This window comes from Cuculus canorus, chromosome 10, assembly GCF_017976375.1.
Source record: "Cuculus canorus isolate bCucCan1 chromosome 10, bCucCan1.pri, whole genome shotgun sequence".
Taxonomy (NCBI): domain Eukaryota; kingdom Metazoa; phylum Chordata; class Aves; order Cuculiformes; family Cuculidae; genus Cuculus; species Cuculus canorus.
Genome location: NC_071410.1, coordinates 22267788 through 22286763, shown reverse-complemented (window position 1 = coordinate 22286763; position 18976 = coordinate 22267788). Strand labels below are relative to the sequence as shown.

At 59.4% G+C, this 18976-nt stretch overlaps 1 protein-coding gene across 6 annotated transcripts; it reads right to left on the bottom strand.

Annotated features, from left to right (window-relative positions):
- Positions 1 to 3222: 3222 nt before the first annotated feature.
- KLF8 (KLF transcription factor 8) lies at positions 3223 to 13692 on the bottom strand. 6 transcript variants are annotated; one of them, XM_054075482.1, is made up of 5 exons: positions 8828 to 8977; positions 7214 to 7760; positions 6286 to 6412; positions 5295 to 5431; positions 3223 to 4118 (listed from the first exon to the last, which is right to left on the bottom strand). In XM_054075482.1, exons 1-5 carry the CDS (start codon positions 8960 to 8962, stop codon positions 3937 to 3939), a joined length of 1128 nt encoding a protein of 375 aa, XP_053931457.1. In that variant the 5' UTR covers positions 8963 to 8977; the 3' UTR covers positions 3223 to 3936. The 6 variants fall into 6 exon arrangements, with proteins under 6 accessions (XP_053931457.1, XP_053931460.1, XP_053931459.1 ...); XM_054075485.1 differs by lacking the exon at positions 8828 to 8977 and adding an exon at positions 13627 to 13692 and having other exon boundaries at positions 3224 to 4118; XM_054075484.1 differs by lacking the exon at positions 8828 to 8977 and adding an exon at positions 10071 to 10213 and having other exon boundaries at positions 3224 to 4118.
- Positions 13693 to 18976: the final 5284 nt, after the last annotated feature.

Below are 18976 nucleotides of genomic sequence, written 5' to 3'. Positions count from 1 at the left end.
TAGCAGGTCTGGGCCCCCCTCGTCAGCCTCTTCCTCCTCCCAGCCCCCAGCAAGCATCCGTCACCCCACGGGGCCCCCAGCTTTGCAGCCACTGCCAAGAAAAGAGGAGGAACGGAGCTGTATAGGGGAAAAACAGAGAAAAAGGCACTTTGCCCCACAACCACATTCCTGCCGTCACGGGCTCAAGCCACTGCTGGCACCTGAGCAAAGCACTCAACAGTTGTCCTGGGGTATAACAAAGCCATGGTCGGCAGCTGGGAGGGGTGACATAGGGACACATGGGTGCCACACACCACCTAGGTGCTGCTGGAGGTGTCTCCGTCATCAGTGCAGCGAGTTTCTCCCCCATCACGTCTCAGCACCCTTCTGGGTGCAGCACCAGCCACCACTAGCACCAGCATCCCTGCACAAGGACACAGGGCTTTCTCCTAGAGTTCTTTGTTAATTTGGGAGAGAAAACTTGACCCCACCTGGAGCCCTGTGTCCAGTTCTGGAGTCCCCAACATCAGAAGGACATGGAACTCTTGGAGCAGGTCCAGAGGAGGCCACGGAGGTGATGCGAGGGCTGGAGCACCTCCCGTACAAGGATAGGCTGAGAGAGTTGGGGTTGTTCAGCCTGGAGAAGAGAAGGCTGTGGGGAGACCTTACAGCATCTTCCAGTATGCTTTCAGTACTCCAGGAAAGCTGAGGAGGTGTTCTTGGTCAGGGAGTGCAGGGAACGGTTTTCAGCTGAAAGAGGGGAGATTGAGATGAGATCTTAGGGAGAAATGTTTTGCTGTGAGGGTGGGGAGGCCCTGGCCCAGGTTGCCCAGAGCAGTGGTGGCTGCCCCATTCCTGGAGGTGTTCAAGGCCAGGTTGGATGGGGCTTGGAGCCCCTGACCCAGTGGGAGGTGTCCCTGCCCATGGCAGAGGTGAACTGAATGGGCTGGAAGGTCCCTTCCAACTCAAACCATTCTATGATTCTGTGGGTTTGGGGTGGTGAGGCTGAGCCCCGCTGGGCTGGGTGTGTTCTCAGCCTGGTGGCTGCTCCCCGTGCCAGATGCTGGAGTCAAAGCTGAGCACTTCCAGGTTGCCTTCATGGCAGAGGGTTTTCATGCACACCAAGATACTTTTCTTGTGTGGAGAACCACCACCTCAGAGCCACCAAATGCTTTGCCACCTGTGTGCAATGGTTTCTCCATCTCCCCTCAAAGCCTTGCACCACAGTGCACCAGCACAGCCTCCTCCTGAGGTCCGGTTCAGATCTCAGGGTTTGAAATTCCAAAAGCAAAACCTCATGCAACTACATCATCTTGGGTTTTTCTCTTCACCAAGAAAATGCATCTTCTTGTTGCCATTTACAATTTGCTTCATGACTGGTAAACTTAAGGAGCCAGAAAACAGCTCATCTGCTCCAGATGCTTCCATGGCAGCTCTGGAGCAACGTGTTGCCTGCTCCAAAGCATTTGGGGGTATTTGACCAAGCTGCTTTAAAAGTGATTTTTGCCTTTAAAAAGTTATTTTTTTACCTTTAAAAAGTCAAATTTTGGCTTTTAAAAAGTCATTCTTGCCTTTAAAAAGTCATTTTTAACAAGGGATGCAGCAGGAGCCACAGCAGCAGGGGAGGATGCTCTCCCTGCCCAGACTGCGGTGGGCACCATCAACCCCCTTCCTTGTCACCTCGGAGGGGTTTCTCAATTCCCCTTCTCTGCCTCAGGGGTGCGAGGAGGCAGGTTGGGGGTTGCCACAGCAGCAGATGAGGGGCTCACCTCAAGGGGAACCACCTTCATCGCATGGGTCACTGCTGGCTCCAAAGGCAGAACAACGTATAGTGCTGACCCCGAGCTCCAGCCCCTTCCCCAGGTCCGTTCCCTTCCCTGGATGCACTCCAGCCCCTCAATGTCTTCCCTGCACTGAGGGGCCCAAAACCGAACCCAGGATTCGAGGTGCGGCTTCAGCAGCGCTGAGTCCAGGGGAACGATCTCTTCCCTGCTCCTGCTGGCCACCGCACGGCTGAGCCAAGCCAGGATGCTGGTGGCCTTCTGGCCACCTGGGCCGCTGCTGGCTCATGTTCAGTCACTGTTGACCAACACCCTCAGGACTTTCTCCACTGAGCAGCTTGCCAGCCACTCTTCCCCAAGCCTGGAGCTGCACAGGATTGTTGTGGCCCAAGTGCAGGACCCAGTACTTGGCCATCACAGCCTATGGATCAAGCCTGTCCAGGTCCCTCTGCAGAGCTGGGCCATGGATGCAGCCTGTCCAGGTCCCTCTGCAGAGCCTTGGCCCATGGATCCAGCCTGTCCAGGTCCCTCTGCAGAGCCTTGGCCCATGGATCCAGCCTGTCCAGGTCCCTCTGCAGAGCCTTGGCCCGTGGATCCAGCCTGTCCAGGTCCCTCTGCAGAGCTGGGCCATGGATGCAGCCTGTCCAGGTCCCTCTGCAGAGCTGGGCCATGGATGCAGCCTGTCCAGGTCCCTCTGCAGAGCCTTGGCCTGTGGATCCAGCCTGTCCAGGTCCCTCTGCAAAACCTTCCCACCCTCAAGCAGATCAACACTCACATCCAATTTGGTGTCATCTGCAAGATGACTGACAGAGCACTCGATCCCCTCATCCAAATCACGGACAAAGATATCAAATAGAATGGGTCCCCACACAGAGCCGTGGGAACACCGCTTGTGACCAGCCACCAACCAGACTCGCCTTCTGGCTGTGCCCAGCCCAAGAGGGTCGGCAACCAGGACAAAGCTCTGCCCCATGAAACACTTTGGCTAGTGGATGGAAAGCTGAGAGGAACAGTAGTTTCCCAACCATCTGTCAGAGTCATTTTCAGGAGCTGAGGGTCTCTGCCACCTCAACCCCAGGCCCTCCCACCACTGGATGACCCCTCCCCAGGCAGCCCAACATCCCCCAAGCACAAGGCACAGCTCAGAAACCTTTCAGGAAGATGCCCCCACCCAACCAGCCCCACAGGTACTGCTTCGGTGTGGGCAGAGGGGATGTCACAGCCCTCTATCTCCCTTCCCAGCACCCAACAGCCCCAAGGTTCCAACCTCAAATCCTGCCACCTTCCAACCACGAGTGTGGGGCTACCCTCACAGCAACTGGAGAAGCATCAGGGGGCACCTCACCAAAACAATAATTACAATTAGGAAGAAAAGCATGTGGCCAAAGTTGCCTTTTTAACTTAAAAACGATTCAACTGCCCCCAGTCTTCAAAAAACCACAAGAACTGGTGGCCCTGCCCTCCCCAACCCCCCCAGGTCTCCCCTCTCCCTTAAAATTTCATAAAATCACAGTTCCACGTTCCGCAAAGTTTCCCTTTTCTGGGTGGTGGTGGTCTTGTTCGGGGGATGCTGTTGGGTTGCTGGGTTTTCCCCCTCCTCCTCCTGTCTTTTTCATCTCTTCTTGGCCTTCCTGCATGCCCCCAGCACCTCCCACACCGAGGCAGGTGATGTGCCAGGGTCCCTTCTCCTGCAGAGACAGGACAGGCTGGGGATGAGGCACAGAGGCTCTCCGGAGAGGGAAGAGGCTGGCAGCTACTGCAGGGGGTGGTGGCAGAGCCCCCCCCGTCTCTGGCCTTGCCACAGCCCCACATTTTGCCAACTGGGATGGGGCAGGGGACAGCGAGCACAGGAGATGGAGGCTGAAGAGGCAGATGTGCAGGTCTGGAGGCCGCTGCTGGATGGATCCTGGGTGAGGAGTGAAGGAGAAGCCTCTGGATGTTGCGAGTGGGGAGGAGAAGCCCAGGAAAAAAACAAGAAATAGGAGCAAGGGAGAAGGAGGACCAGTCCAGAAACCATCTTTTTTACATCTTGCACCGGTGGGGCTCAGGTCACTCGCTGCCAGGCAAAGCTCAGCCTCTCCGCTCCCACTGTCCTTCCACCACGCAGGGAGGAGCAGGGAGGGATGCACCTCTGTTTTCCACTGTCCCCCCCATCCCAGCTGGACACCTCAGCTCCTCACATCATGATGTGCCGCCGGCGGTGAAGGGCCAGGTGGTCGGAGCGGGAGAAGCTGCGGTCGCAGTCTGAGCAGCGGAAGGGCTTGATGCCCGTGTGCTTGCGGAAATGCCGGGTCAGCTCATCCGAGCGGGCGAACTTCCAGGTGCAGCCTTCCCAGGTGCATTTGTAGGGCTTCTCACCTGCACAAGGAGAGCAGAGAGTGATCAGCACTGCAAAAAATGACCCCCACGGAGCAGAGGTTTCTTGGCTGCAGTGGGATCACCACAGCACAGAAACCCTTCCACAGCTCTACGCCAGCCCTCACTCGCCCAGCGCAGTCCATTGGCGCCACCAGGTGCACGAGTGTTGCTTTGAGGTGCAGCACAGCTCCCCACCCGCGCTGCGAGTGAGACTGGTGACGGTGTTTTGGGGAGCACACCTCTCCGTTCCAGCACTGCCCACTCACCGCCCCCCCAGGACCAGCAAAGGGCAGGCCACAGGGCTCACCGCAGCACGATGGGCATGGATGGCAGCAGGGTGCCCTCCCACTGGCAGCATGCAACCCCAGCGGCAGCACCCAAACATCCTTCCCGTGCGGCAGCAGTGCCCATGGCAGAGCCCGTGTGCCTGCAGGGCCCCAGGGTGCCAACCCAGAGGACACAGTGGGGGAACCGGGAGCCATTCCTGGCAGGGGAAGCCATGCCTGAGGGGTGGGGAGGAGAGGCGTGCCCCAGCAGGGCCACCCAAGGGAGCACCCCATAACCAGACCTAGAGGTGGGGGGAGGAGGGTCCCAGCATCACAGCCTTGGTCACCAGCACCCACAAAGGGCCAGCACAGAGCCCAAGTGCTCCTCAACTGGGGCCACCCAGCAGAGGGTGGCTGCACCCCCAAAGAGCTTCCTGAGACTTTAAAAGGAGATATTTGCAACCCCAGCCCTGACACCAGGTGCTGACACCCCAAGCCTCCCGAGGGCACCCCCAGCCCTGACACTGGGTGCTGGCACCCTGACCCCTAGAAGGGCACCTGAAAGCCCTCACACTGGACGCCACCACCCTTACCCCCACCTCCAAGCACCCTGACCCCCAAAGGGCACTTCCACGCCCTGACATTGGATGCCAGCACCCTGCGCCCCCACAGGGCACCCCCAGCCCTGACACTGGGTGCCAGCATCCCGAGCCCCCAGAGGCACACCTCAGTCTCTGGCAGAGGGTAACAGAACTCCTAAAGCCATCCCTCAGCCCCTCAAGGGCCCCCTTACTTTTTGCACAGGGTGCCACCACCCTGAAAGACCCCTCTGACCCCCCCCAAGCCCTCAGGAGCCAGAGGCACTGATCCTGACTCGTTGCCGCACAGGGTGCGCAGCGCTTGCCCCTACCCGTGTGTATCCGCCGGTGAGCTTTGAGGTGGGAGCTTTTGGTGTAGACCTTATTGCAGCCTTCAAAGTCGCACTGGTGGATGCGACGCTTCTTCAGGTCGGGGGATTCGGCTCGCTGTCCCCGTGCCGCTGGCCTGCTAGGAGGAGGGAGGGATGGAGGACATGGACCCACAAACACTGCAGGGCACCCGGGGACCAGGGTTGGGGGGCAGGCCAAGTGCAAGGTCTTACACCTGGGTCAGGGAAATCCGTGGTTTCAGTACAGAAAGAGGGATGATTTGACTGGGAGCAGCCTCTGAGGAGAAGGACTTGGGGTGCTGGGGGTAAGAAGCTCAACATGAGCCGGCAACGTGCACTCACAGCCCAGAAACCAAACGTGTCCTGGGCTGCATCCCAAGCAGTGGGACCAGCAGGGAGGGAGCAGATCCTGCCCCTCTGCTCCGCTCTGGTGAGACCCCACCTGGAGTCCTGAGTTCAGTGCTGAAGTCCTCAACATAAGGATATGGAACTGTTGGAACAAGACCAAAGGAGGCCACAGAGATGATCCGAGGGCTGGAGGACATCCTGTATAAGGACAGGCTGAGAAAGTTGGGGTTGTTCAGCCTGGAGAAGAGAAGGCTGAGGGGAGACCTTAGAGCAGTTTCCAGTGCTGAAAGGGGCTCCAGGAAAGCTGGGGAGGGGCTCTTGATCAGTGAGGGCAGGGAGAGGACGAGGGGGAATGGCTTTAAATTGGAGGGGAGAAGATTTAGAGTGAACATTAGGAAGGCATTCTTCACAATGAAGGTAGTGAGACACTGGAATAGGTTGCCCAGGGAAGTTGTGGTGGCTGCCCCATCCCTGGAGGGGTTCAAGGCCAGGTTGGATGGGGCTTGGAGCCCCTGATCCAGTGGGAGGTGTCCCTGCCCATAGCAAGGAGTTGGAACTGGATGGGCTTTGAGGTCCCTTCCAATCCAAACCACTCTATGATTCCATGACATAAGAAGAGACTCACTCTCTCTGAAGGTCCTGGAAAGGGGCTGGGCCACTCTCGGAGGCACTGTCCTCACTGTCACTGCTCATGGCCATGGGGTACATGGAGCCCGGGTCAATCTTCACTGGTGGGGGGCGGGAAAGAAAAGCTATCGAGAAACAAGGAAGAAGGGCGTTTGGCTCATGAGCAGAAAACACCAACAACCCCCAGAGAAATACTACCCCTTATGCCAGGGGGACAACCTTCCCCTTGCTCCCACCACACCCAAAAATGTCAAGTCAGGGAGATGGAGAAGCTCCCCGCACTGTAATGTGCGGAGATACAGGAGGGGGGGCATAACCTGGGGGGCACCCCTTTGGGCTGCCTGCTCCTGCCCAGAGGTGAGGAGAACCAGGCCCCCACCCTGAATAAGGTGGGAAGTGTCCTGAGAAAAAGGAATAGGCATTAAGACAGAGCTGGTTGAGGAGGTAGCATCACATCCCATGTGTTCCCTGCCCTCCCCATGTCCCCTCGGCGGCACAGGCTGGGGGCTGAAGGCCCTGGTGGGGCTCAGAGGAGTTTTTGGGGACCCATCCTTTGGGTGAAGGTGACAGACACAGGGAGGCAAACGGTGGGTGGAGGAGATGACACCCCAAGGTAGAAAATTCAAATCCCCTTTAGGAAGTTTTGGGACCATCCTTTGGTTGAAGGTGGCAGATATGGGGCGACAGATGATAGGTAGTAGACGTGACACCCAGAGTGGAAAATCAGACCCCTGTGAGGGATTTTTGGGGACCCATCCTTTGGGTGAAGGTGGCAGATATGGGGAGGCAGATGGTGGGTGAGTGGGTGGCAGAGATGGCACCCCAGGTGGAAAAATCACATCCCCTTCAGCGACACCACTCCACGAGGTGGGACACCCTCACTATTCCCCCCCAAATTTCAAGGCTCCCCCCCTGCATGCCCTTACCAGACCCGGCATTCTTGCCGTCCCCGCCGATGAGGGGTACAGTGATGGCGGTGACGCCGTCGGTGGGCATGGTGGTGTAGACAACAGGGAGGGACTGGACCACCACAGGGATGGTCTGGAGGTTGCCCATCTTGCTGGGCAGGTTGACGGAGGGGATGGTGTGGATGACGTGGAGGATCTGCTGCCCACCACTGCCCTGCGTGGAGGCCAGGATGGAGCCGGGCGAGAGGACAGCCGGGATGGCCGAGGTGGAGCTGAGGCCAGAGGGCGCGATGGAGACGGCAGCAGGTGTGGGGAGCGGGGGAGCCACCAGCAATGGAGAGGACTGGACCGAGGTGGGGGGCGGTGGCGGAGGGGCCGGGGCTGCGGCCGTCTTGGACTTGTTGAGGGAGAGATCGACGGGCTCGGCTTGGGGCTGGCCACAATCACTGGCCAGGAGCTCCTCGGGGGGCTCGGTCTTGATGTCGGCAAGCAGCACGGGTGGGTCAAGGGGGCCCTCAGCCAGCAGCGCCGACGAGCTCATGGCAGGCGTTGCCTTCCCCTGGCCCTGCGAGAGATCAAAGGGGGTGAGACAAGGAATTACTATGACAAGAAGTGGAATATTCTTGATTTAGACACTTTATAGTTGCATCTGCTGTCCTACAGCTTTTGTTCCTCACCAGGCTGAGGAAACATCTATCTGACCCAGATGGCAGAGAGCAAACCCAGCGCATCAGTGAGGGTCTGAATGGCCACGGACTGCTTGAACTTAGAATCATAGAATCGCTATGGTTGGAAGGAACCTTAGAGATCATCTAGTTCCACCCTCCCTGACATAGGGAGGGACATCCCACTAGATCAGGCTGCCCAAGGCCTCATCCAACCTGGCCTTCAACACCTCCAGGGATGGGGCAGACACAACTTCCCTGGGCAACCTGGGCCAGTGTCTCACCACTCTCACGGTGAAGAAATTCTTCCTAATGTTCAGTCTAAATCTGCCCTTCTCCAGTTTATACCCATTCCCCCTCATCCTATCCCCACAGGCCTTCACAAATAGCCCCTCTCCAGCTTTCCTGTAGCCCCTTCAGGTACTGGAAGGTCACTATTAAGGTCTCCTCGGACCCTTCTCTTCTCCAGGCTGAATTTGAGTCCCTTTGTCTTATAGAGGTGAGGACAGAGCGGTTGCTCCCCACTGAGAAGAGCTGAGAGGTACAGGAAGGAGTTCCTGTTATAAAAAGCAGAATGTTTTTTATTTAAGTCAAAGTAGAGCTCAGTTTCATCTCAGTAATTGTGGTTTTTGAAAGTTAGACAGAACGTGCTTCTGTTAGCGTGATTTTTTTGGCAGGTTTTCTTTCAGGCAGTGTGTTTCCAGGCATTGTTCATTCTTTGGAGATGATAACGTCTCATGTTCAGTGTGATCTGCGCTGAACCGGCGTCTCTGCTCCTGTGACCCTCTGGCTGGGGTTTCTCCCCATCTCCAAGGCAAGGTCAGGCAGAGCTGGAGCCAAAGCTCCAAATTAGCTGAGATTTTACTGTTCTGAAGTTCAGAATCACATCAAAATGAGTGGAAAGTAACAACATGTGCATAAAATCGCCAGGAAAATTTATACACGTGCATGTAAGTGGGAAACCCACCCCTTCCCAGCTCCTGCCCAGCTGCACAGGATCGATGGAGCTCACTCCTTGTGTTCCCCAGGCTGAGGAAGTGTGCGTGCTTCCTAACACTCCAAAACGAGCCTTAAGGACTTTATTTGCCGGTGTTTTCCACATCAAGAAAATGGGGAAACTGAGGCATGGGGCAGCTCCGCAATCGCAGACCACGCCCCTTGTGCAGCGCCCCAGAGACCACGCCCCACAAACCACGCCCCCCCGCAGGGCACTGCCAATCGGATGCCCCGCCCGACCCTCAGGCCCCGCCCCTCAGGCCCCGCCCCCAGAGCGGCTCCACCAACCAGAGACCACGCACTCGGCTACGCCCCCGCGCAGCCACGCCCTTCCCCGAGGCCGCGCCAATCCTGCAAGCACCGCCCCTTCCAGCGGGGCGCGGCCCTCCCCGAGGTCACAGCAACCTGCACAGCCACGCCCCGCGAGCCACGCCCCTCCCGGCGCGGCAACGCCCCTGCCCTTCCCCTGGCCACGCCCCCCCGCTGCCCCCCAGTCCGGCAGTCCCACCGTTCCTCGAGACCGCGCGCAATTGCGGCCCCCCCAGTCGGACAGCCCTTCTCTTCCCGAGGCCCCGCCTCCTCCACCACCCCGCCAGCCGGACAGCCCCGCCCTTCCCCAGCGCCACGCCAATCGCGCAGCCCCGCCTTTTCTCATGGCTACGCTCCCCCGCGGCCCCACCAATCGCGCAGAGCACACCTTTTTGAGGCCACGCCCCCTAAGCGGCTCTGCCAATCGGGCAGCCCCGCCCTTCCCTTCGCCACATACCCCCCGCGCCGCGACCAATCGGACAGCCCCTCCCTTCCCCTGGCGACGCCCTCCCTCAGCCACGCCCCTCCCTGAGGGTCCGCCAAACTCGCAACTCCTCCCCGAAGCCACGCCCCCTCCGCGACTCCACCAAGCTGTCAGCCACGCCCCTCGCCGAGGTGACGCCAAACAGCGCAGCCCTGCCCTTCCCCTTGGCCACGCCCCTTCCGCGATTCCACCAATCGCGCACACACGCCCTTTCCTCTGGCCACGCCCCCTCACTTTGGCCACGCCCCTCCGTGGCTCCACAAACCGCGCGGCCCCGCCCCCTCGACCCCGCCCCGCGCGCGCCCCGGGCGGTGCCGGCCCCGCCACGCTCCCCTCCCCCGCGCCTTAAAGGGGCCTCGCCCCCTTTTCCCCTGCACCGGTTTTGGGGGGCGCGGGGATTGGAAGGGGGGGTGTCACTCACCGACCCGGCGCTCATCCCCTCGGCGGGCAGGATCATGCTCCGCAGCCGCGCTCCCGCCGTGCCGGGGCCGGGCGGGAGGTGTGAACGGCGCTGCGGCTCCACCCTGGCTCGGCCCGGGTGGGGCTCCTTAAAGGGACCGGCAACGGCCCCGCCCGCGCCGCCCCGCCCCCGGGGCAACGGCCGCCACCGGGCACCCCCGAATACGGGCACCTCAGAACGGGGATACCTCGGCACCCCCGAACAAGGGGACCTCGAAACATAGACCCCCCAGCAAACCTGAACACGGGAACCCCGGAACAGGGACCCCAAAACAGGGACCCACTGGCACCCCTAAACAAGGGGACGCCGAGCCAGGAACCCCTGAAAAGGGGACCCCGAAACAGGGACCCCCCCCGGCATCCCCAAAACACGGGCACCCTGAAACACAGACCCCCTAGCACCCCCAAACAAGGGACCCCGAAACATAAACACAGCGACAGGGATCAACCCCAGCACCCCTGAAGAAGGGGACCCCAAAACACGGGCACGGCGACAGGGATCCCCCCCGGCACCCTCAAACAGGGGCACCCCGCAACAGAGACCCCTCTGCACCCCCAAACAAGGGGAGCCCGAAACAGAGACACAGCAACAGGGACACCCCCCCAGCACCCCTGACCGAGGGGACCCCCAAAACCACAGACACGGCGACAGGGACTCTCCCAGCACCCCCACACCCCCTTGCTGTGACCCTCAGGCACACAGATCCTGAGGGGACCCCTAAAGCAGCACTGATCACCCCAGGGCTGACCTCTGCACACCTCTGGGACCCCCGCAAATACGTGCAGAACCCCCCCAAGTCACACAGAGCCTCCCCTGGGCACACAGCTCCCCGAGTCGCACAGAGCCCCCCCCGAGCACAAAGAGCCCCCCCAATCACAGAAAGCCCCCCTAGGCTGCACAGAGCCTCCCTGTCCCAGTCACCAAGAGCCCCCTCCAGCCACAAAGAGCCCCCCCAGGCACACAGAGCCCCCCACCAGTAACAAAGAGACGCCCCCCCAGTCACACAGAGCTCTTCACAGTCACACAGAGCTCCCATAGAGGCACAGAGTCCCCCCCAAGTCACTAAGAGCCCCCCTTGGGCACAAAGAACCCCCCTCAAGGCACACAGACCCCCCCAAGTTGCACAGAGCCCCCCTCCAGTCACAAAGAGCCCCCACACAACCACAAAGAGCCCCCCCCTTGGGCACAAAGAGCCCCCTCCAGTCACAAGTAGCCCCCCCGCAAGGCACACAGACTCCCCCAAGTCGCACACCCCCTTCCCAGTCACAAACAGCCCCCCCGCCCCCACAGAGGCACAGAGCCCCCTCTCGGTCACCCAGACGCCCCCTCAAAGAGGCACAGAGCCCCCCCCCCCCCCGCTCCCCAGAGCCCCCCGGGCCGGGCACACCCCTCACCCACACCCTGCACACACCCAGGGCGGAGCCAGCCCTGATGGCGGGGGGCCAAAAGCCACCGGGCCCCACAAGCACCCCCCGCCCCACCCTCAAGCATCATCGGACCCCCAAGTACCCCTCCCAGCCACAAGACCCCCCAACACACACACTCAGCCAGGGACCCCCCCCAAACCACCCCACACTCGGCCAACCCCCCCCAATACCACTACACAAAGCCAGGGACACCCCCCCCCAATCTCTAGGACACCCCAAAACGCGCACACACACCCCTCCACGGGGCCCCCCCCACTCAGCCAGGGATGCCCCCAAACACACCCACCGAGCAAGGATCCCCCCCCAGCATCCACATATTCAGCTGGGACCCCCCCCCAAACACACACACTCATCCAGGGACCCCCAAAAACACCCCCACTCCCAGCCAAGAAGCCCCCCAATACCCCCCCCCCAAAGCCAGAGACCCCCTAAACCCACAGACCTCGCTCCACAAATCATCACGAACCCCAAAAACACCTTCAGAGCCAGGGACACCCCCCCCAAACACCCCCACTCCCAACCAAGAAGGGCCCCCACTATTCCCCCATGAAACCAGGGACCCCCCAAAACCCACTCACCCCACTCATGAACTACCAGGACCCCCAACCTCCCTCCCCCCCAAGATTCCCCCACCCGGGGGAGTCCCCACAACCAGACCCCAACTGGAGCAATGGAGGGGCAGGAACACGACAACACTGTGACCCCCCCAACCTCATTTTTTGATCCCCAAATTGCTCCCCGACACCCCCCCCTTCCAGCTTTCATCACTGAGCTGAATTCCTCCGTCCTCAGCCCGAGGTGGGGGAGAGGCGGGGGGGGGGGGGTTGCTATACACACCCCCTACACCAATATCACCCCCGGAAAACCCATACTTTGGAGGGGGTCTGCCGTACACCCCTTCCCCAACCCCATATTGTCCCCCAAACCCCAATATCAGCGGTGGGCGCAGCTATACACCCCTTCCCCACCCTCATATTGGCCCCCCAAACCCCTATATGGGGGGGCAGTTATACACCCCCACACTCATATCGCCCCCCTAAACCCATCTACCGGGGGGGGCAGAGCTGCTATATGCCCCCTCCCCACACCTATATTGGCCACAAACCCAAATATTGGGGGTCTGCCATACACCCCTTCCCCACCCCTATATTGCCCCCAAACCCAAATATTGGGGGTCTGCCATACACCCCTTCCCCACCCCTATATTGCCCCCAAACCCAAATATTGGCGGTCTGCCATACACCCCTTCCCCACCCCTATATTGCCCCCCTCAAACTCCTCTATGAGGGGGCTGTGATACACCCCAAACCCATATTGCCTCCCCAATCCCCTATATTTTGGGGGGGGGGCTACTCTGCACCCCGTCCCCACGCCCATACTCCCCAAATCCCTATATGGGGGGAGCAGTTATACGCCCCCATGCCCATACTGACCCCTCCAAACCCCCTGTATCTGGGGGGTCGGGGGGGCTACTCTGCCCCCCTTTTCACACTAACCGAGCTCAGGGCAGGCTGTGGGTGACCTTGGGGGGGACAGGGGATAAGCGTGGGAAAACGCTCTCCAACCCCCCCGCCGTGTGTGTCCCCCCGCTTTGGGCGTGGGGAAGACGGGGGGGGGGGGGGGGGGGTCACACCCCTGCGAGTCACACCTCCCCCTGGAATTTCCTCCTCGGGATGCTGGGAGTGGGAAAAGATGGGGGGGGGGGGGTGTGCTGAGCATCCTATAGATTCAGGGTTGGAAGGGAGGGGGTGTTAGAACTTGTGCAAAGAGGGGGGGTTGGCGCTTTAAGACCAAAGGGCGTGGGAGGAGAAAGGGAGGAGGGCGGGGACCCCCCTTTTCCCCCCCGCCCCGGAAGCGGCTGCAGCGCGGGGGCCGGCGAAGGGAGGGGGAAAGGGGATGGGAAGGGCGGGGGGGGGACCCCGCCCCCCCCCGCCCTTCCCACCCCCTTCCCCCCCCCCCGCCGGCCCCCGCGCTGCCAAAATACCCCACCCCGCCGCTTGAAGACCCCACACATCTTGAAACCACCCTGCCCGCCGCCCCCAGCCATCCTTGACACCCCTCCCTTTAAATCCCCCCCCTCCCAAACTCACTTTGCCCCTCGCCTCCTCCGAACCCATCTCCGCCGCCGCCGTTGCCCTCGGGGCGGGGCCGGGTGGGGCGGGTGGGGCCCCCACGGGCGGGGAGGGGAGGGGCCACGAGGGGAGGAGCTCCCCTCCCCCACCTAGGTTTGGGGGGGGCGGAGGTGTTGGACACCCCTCCCGCCCTTTTTTCCACCCAAAAAAAAGAGCCCCGCCCTGCGGTGACATCACTGGCAGCCAATGGGCGGCTCCCCCTGCATCCCGCGTTGCCGGGGCAACGGAGAGAGGGGATGGGGAGGGGGGGACCCCACCCACCCCCACACACTGCGGGGGGGAGGCACAAATCCGGAGGGTCTGAGAACTGGGCAACTCGTGTCAGTGGTGGCAGAACACCACCCCCCCCACCGCCCTCCATTTCTGGCTACTGAGAACTGGGCAACTCGTGTCACCCCTAGCAGAGCCCTCGCTGCCCTCAGCACCATCTTTGTTCCCAGGGCCTCTACTCCACTGTCCCTACGGCTCCGATGTAGCCCCAGCCTCGTGCTGTCCCCACAGGTCCCCATCCCTGTGCTGAGGCTCAGCCCGAGGACACGGTGTTGGGTGTCCAACCCTTGGCTGGGGTTTATCTCCCCCAAGGAGATATCTCCCCCTTCTCACTGCTGCTTCTCCTGAGGCCACGGTTCACCACCACCACGGGGGGTCCCTTTTGTGGGTGCAGAGGTCCCATCACCCCAGTTTGGGGTGTCATCCCTTCTGCTGCTGGGCTGGGGACAGCAGGCACAGGGCCAGGTGCCCCCTCATCCCATCAGGGCCACCTCAGGGTGACCTCGGCCAAGGAGGAGAAGCTGCAGCTGCTCAATGCCAGCACAGAGCTGTGACGTAGTGGCCAGGAGACGAGGACAGGGAGCCCTGGGGACACTGCCCCGGGGCAGTAGGGTCCAACCTGTCCCCCTAATCGCGGGCTGAGCTCAGGTGGGGACCCCTCCCCACCTCCATAGGTGTAGGCACTCCTTGACCAACCTCCACCTTTTGCAGAGCTGTGAAGCTTTTGGGAACCAGATGGGCTTTTTGAGGACCAGAGAAACTCTGGGGGACCAGAGAAGCTTTTTAGGGATCAGAGAATCTTTTGGGGATGGAGCTGGAGAGTGAGAGCCAGCAAAGTTCCCAGAGAGACCCCATCCCAACAGCACAGAGCTGAAGGAGGACCCTAAAGCCCTGAAATGCCAAGTAACCCTCCAAAAAAGATGTGAAAATGGTAGGAAATGGGCAGCGGGTTCCCTTTCCACCCACAGAGCTCCTGGCTGCCCTCGTCAAATCCTTCTGCTCCTCTGGCAGAGGAGAAACCAGAGAAGGATCCCCAGAGTGCTGGGGGGGCTCTGCAGCACCTGGGGGTTCTGGAACCGGTGCCACTCTGGCAGCTCTGTCCCCTGGCTGGAAGGGCTGGGGGGGACCCCAATATTTATACTGAGCTGGCTCATCCCTCAAGCTCCTGCCGAGTCTCCATAGGCACCTGGAGACAAAGGCAGGAATCACAGAATGGTTTGGGTTGGAAGGGACCTCAAAGTCCATCCAGCTCCAACCCCTGCCATGGGCAAGGACATCTCCCACTGGATCAGGGGCTCCAAGCCCCATCCAACCTGGCCTTGAACCCCTCCAGGGATGGGGCAGCCACCACTGCTCTGGGCAGCCTGGGCCAGGGCCTCCCCACCCTCACAGCAAAACATTTCTCCCTAAGATCTCATCTCAGTCTCCCCTCTTGCAGCTGAAAACTGCCCCCCCATCCTGTCCCTGCACTCCCTGATCCAGAGCCCCTCCCCAGCTTTCCTGGACCCCTTTTCAGCACTGGAAGCTGCTCTAAGGTCTCCCCATAGCTTTCTCTTCTCCAGACTGAACAACCCCAACTCTCGGATCATCTCCATGGCCTTCTCTGGACTCGCTCCAACAGCTCCATGGCCTTCCTGTGCTGAGGACTCCAGAGCTGGACACAGGGCTCCAGGTGGGGTCTCACCAGAGCAGAGCAGAGGGGCAGAATCGCCTCCCTTGTCGTGCTCGTCACACTTCTGATCCAGCAGTTCATGCAAATTGCTTTGGCTCTGCCACGAGCAGGTCCAGGTCTGTTCCCACCGCTCTACCAAGGCAGTGGAGTCCCTCTGCCTGGAAGTGCACACCAGGAGGACACCAGGAAGAGACAAGCCCTTCATGGAGATGGGTGGTGACAGGACAAGAGGCGTGGGGCGTTCTGACACATGGATTTTCATGAATTTTAAAACCATGAGGGTGATCAGACATCGGAACAGGGCTCTTGGATAGGAAACCCTGTCCTTGGAGATGCTCAGGTCTCAGGTAGATCAGACTCTAGGCTGATCCAGACCTGCCCGGAGCAGTACACGGAGATAGGGCCTTACCTGCATACTTCTATGCTAAGCCACAACCGTTTGAGACACAGCACCTTACAATCTTAACCACCTAAACCCACCACCTTATATAGGGGAGGATCACTCATCCAGCCATAAGCTCTTCCCCAGAAGGGTTTAGAGGCCATATGGGATTCAGACTTGAGATCTTCCGGACACCAGGCGGTTGGGGATGGTGCAGATGCTACTCATGAAACACCTCATAGCCACCATTAAGCAGAGCAAGGCTGTTGTCAGGGAACATGAACACACCCTGCAGAACCCTTGCCACCTGCTCACTGTGTTTGAGGAGCTCACTCCCGGCTATACAGCAGCCCCTGCCTGTTGATGGGCACCACAGACCTGTGCCCATCCCACCCAACCACTTCTTATCTCCTTGAGAACAAGGATAGACCTCTACAATCTGATGGAGACTGCAGAGTTCAGCTCTTTCGGGCCAGACTCATGTGCCAGTATAGTTCATAAGAGCAATATCTGGAGCAGACGTCAACGTTGGGTTTTTTCATAGCAAAAGGAGCCAGAGTAAGGGGGAAAGGTCCTCCAGAAGGAAGGGTGATGGTTTTGGAGCCTGATCCCACCCCACTACCACTACTACATGCTGCTAACGAGGTAAAATGAAGTGCTACAGACTCTGGGAGAACTCAGAAGCTAAGCTGATCCAAACACAGCCTGTCACAAGGGTGTCCACTCCCAAGTCGACCCTACTCAAGTCATCCATGCCTGGTGCAATGCAGGCAACAGGCAGGAAATGCCTGGAAAGCCCATGAGCAGAGGCACAGACCAAGACGTAGACAGCAAGAATGTGACCAGATTGCTGTGAAGAGAGACAAAGGGAGCATACGGCACCCACCTGCCTCCCCAGCAGCTCTAACAGGAGAGGCAGCCTGTGGAAAGGAACCGGGCCAAGCAGGGGGATTGATTTTGTACCGTGATGACAGCTGGCATGAAGTTTCTACTGGTTTCAAAGTTGAATCCTGAAGAAAAAGGATGGACCTCTGCAATTTCACAGAGACTGTACGTTTCTTTATCAATGACCTGGATGAAGGCATTGAGTGTGCCCTTAGGAAGTTTGCAGATGACACTAAGCTGGGTGGAAGTGTGGATCTGCTGGAGGGCAGGGAGGCTCCAAAGGGATCTGAACAGGCTGGACCACTGGGCCTAGGCCAATGGCATGAGGTTCAACAAGGCCAAATGCCGGGTCCTGCACTTGGGGCACAACAACCCTATGCAGCGCTACAGACTGGGGGAAGAATGGCTGGAGAGCTGCACGGAAGAGAAGGACCTGGGGGTAATGGTTGACAGCGACTGAACATGAGCCAGCAGTGTGCCCAGGTGGCCAAGAAGGCCAACGGCATCTTGGCTTGGATCAGAAACAGTGTGACCAGCAGGTCCAGGGAGGTTATTCTCCCTCTGTACTCGGCACTGGTGAGACCGCACACTGAGTACTGTGTTCAGTTCTGGGCCCCTCACCACAAGAAGGATGTTGAGGCTCTGGAGCGTGTCCAGAGAAGAGCAACGAAGCTGGTGAAGGGGCTGGAGAACAAGTCTTACGAGGAGCGGCTGAGAGAGCTGGGGTTGTTTAGCCTGGAGAAGAGGAGGCTGAGGGGAGACCTTATTGCTCTCTACAACTACCTGAAAGGAGGTTGTGGAGAGGAGGGAGCTGGGCTCTTCTCCCGAGTGACAGGGGACAGGACAAGGGGGAATGGCCTGAAGCTCCGCCAGGGGAGGGTCAGGTTGGATATCAGAAAAAAAATCTTCACAGTAAGAGTCATTGGGCACTGGAACAGCTGCCCAGGGAGGTGGTCGAGTCACCTTCCCTGGAGGTGTTTAAGGAATGGGTGGATGAAGTGCTGAGGGACATGGTTTAAGGGAGTATTAGGAATGGTTGGATTTGATCCAGTGGGTCCTCTCCAACCTGGTGATTCTATGATTTCGGCTCTTTGGGGCCAGACCCATGTGCCAGTGAGTTTTTAAGAGCAACATCTGGAGCAGGCAGCAACCTTTTTTTGATAGCAAGATGTGCCAGAATAAGGGGGAAGAGGATGAGCATGCCAGTGCCTCATCCACCCCCTCTGCAGCTCAGTGATGCCAGGAGAGCACATCTGGCCCCTGGAAGAACCTTGCTGGCAGGGACCCACCCCAGGCTCCACAAGGCCGCGAGGTTTGCTTTTGGGAGAGACGCACAAAAACCACCACGGCACCGTCAAGAAAGGTGAGGTGGCTGTTTTGAAATAAAGGCGCTGCTGTGGTTTCATCCCCCATGCGATGGTCTCTGGGCAGAGCGCACAAAGCAGCACTAGCCCCATCTCTGCCAGGGAGTAGAAAAGCTCATTTCCAAAGAGCCCCACAAATAAGTGTACTTTCAGAAAAGAGAGAACAACAGAGCTTTAGCTGCCATCAGGATGTTGCCAGCCCTGGAGAGGCAGCAGCAGTCAGGGTACCTGCAGTGGGGTTTGGCTCCCCATGTGCCATCAGTGCTCTTCTGTCACAGCGGTGACCTGCTCCCTCACCCCGCATGTCCTCTCCTTACCATTATCCCACTTCCCTATGCGAAGCAGTTTATCCCTTATAGAAACTCAATGGCAATTCCTTGTAACCATGGGAATAGGGGAGCGTTTCCAACCATAGAATCATAGAATAGTTTGGGATGAAAGGGACCTTGAAGATCATCCAGTTCCAACCCCCTGCCATAGGCAGGGACAACTCCCACTGGACCAGGCTGCCCAAGGCCCATCCAACCTGGCCTTGAACCCCACAAGGAATGGGGCAGCCACCACTGCTCTGGGCAACCTGTGCCAGTGTCTCACCACTCTCATGCTGAAGAAATTCTTCCTAATGTCTAGTCTACATATTAGACACCATCCTTCCCTCATCCCCGGCAGGAACAGCTGCCAGCTACAAAAACGTGCTCTCAGCAGAAGGAAGGTGCTTAAGTCTGTGGTGGAATC

Bases quoted from the DNA above. Each gene is read 5' to 3' on its own strand.
- KLF8 (XM_054075482.1), bottom strand. From the start codon at position 8,962: ATGTGGAAAACACCGGCAAATAAAGTCCTTAAGGCTCGTTTTGGAGTG. The intron at 6,413-7,213 runs GTAAGGGCATGC...GTTTCTCGATAG, and splicing joins CGGCAAGAATGCCGGGTCTG to CTTTTCTTTCCCGCCCCCCA. The intron at 4,119-5,294 runs GTAGGGGCAAGC...CTCCTTGTGCAG, and splicing joins TCACCGGCGGATACACACGG to GTGAGAAGCCCTACAAATGC.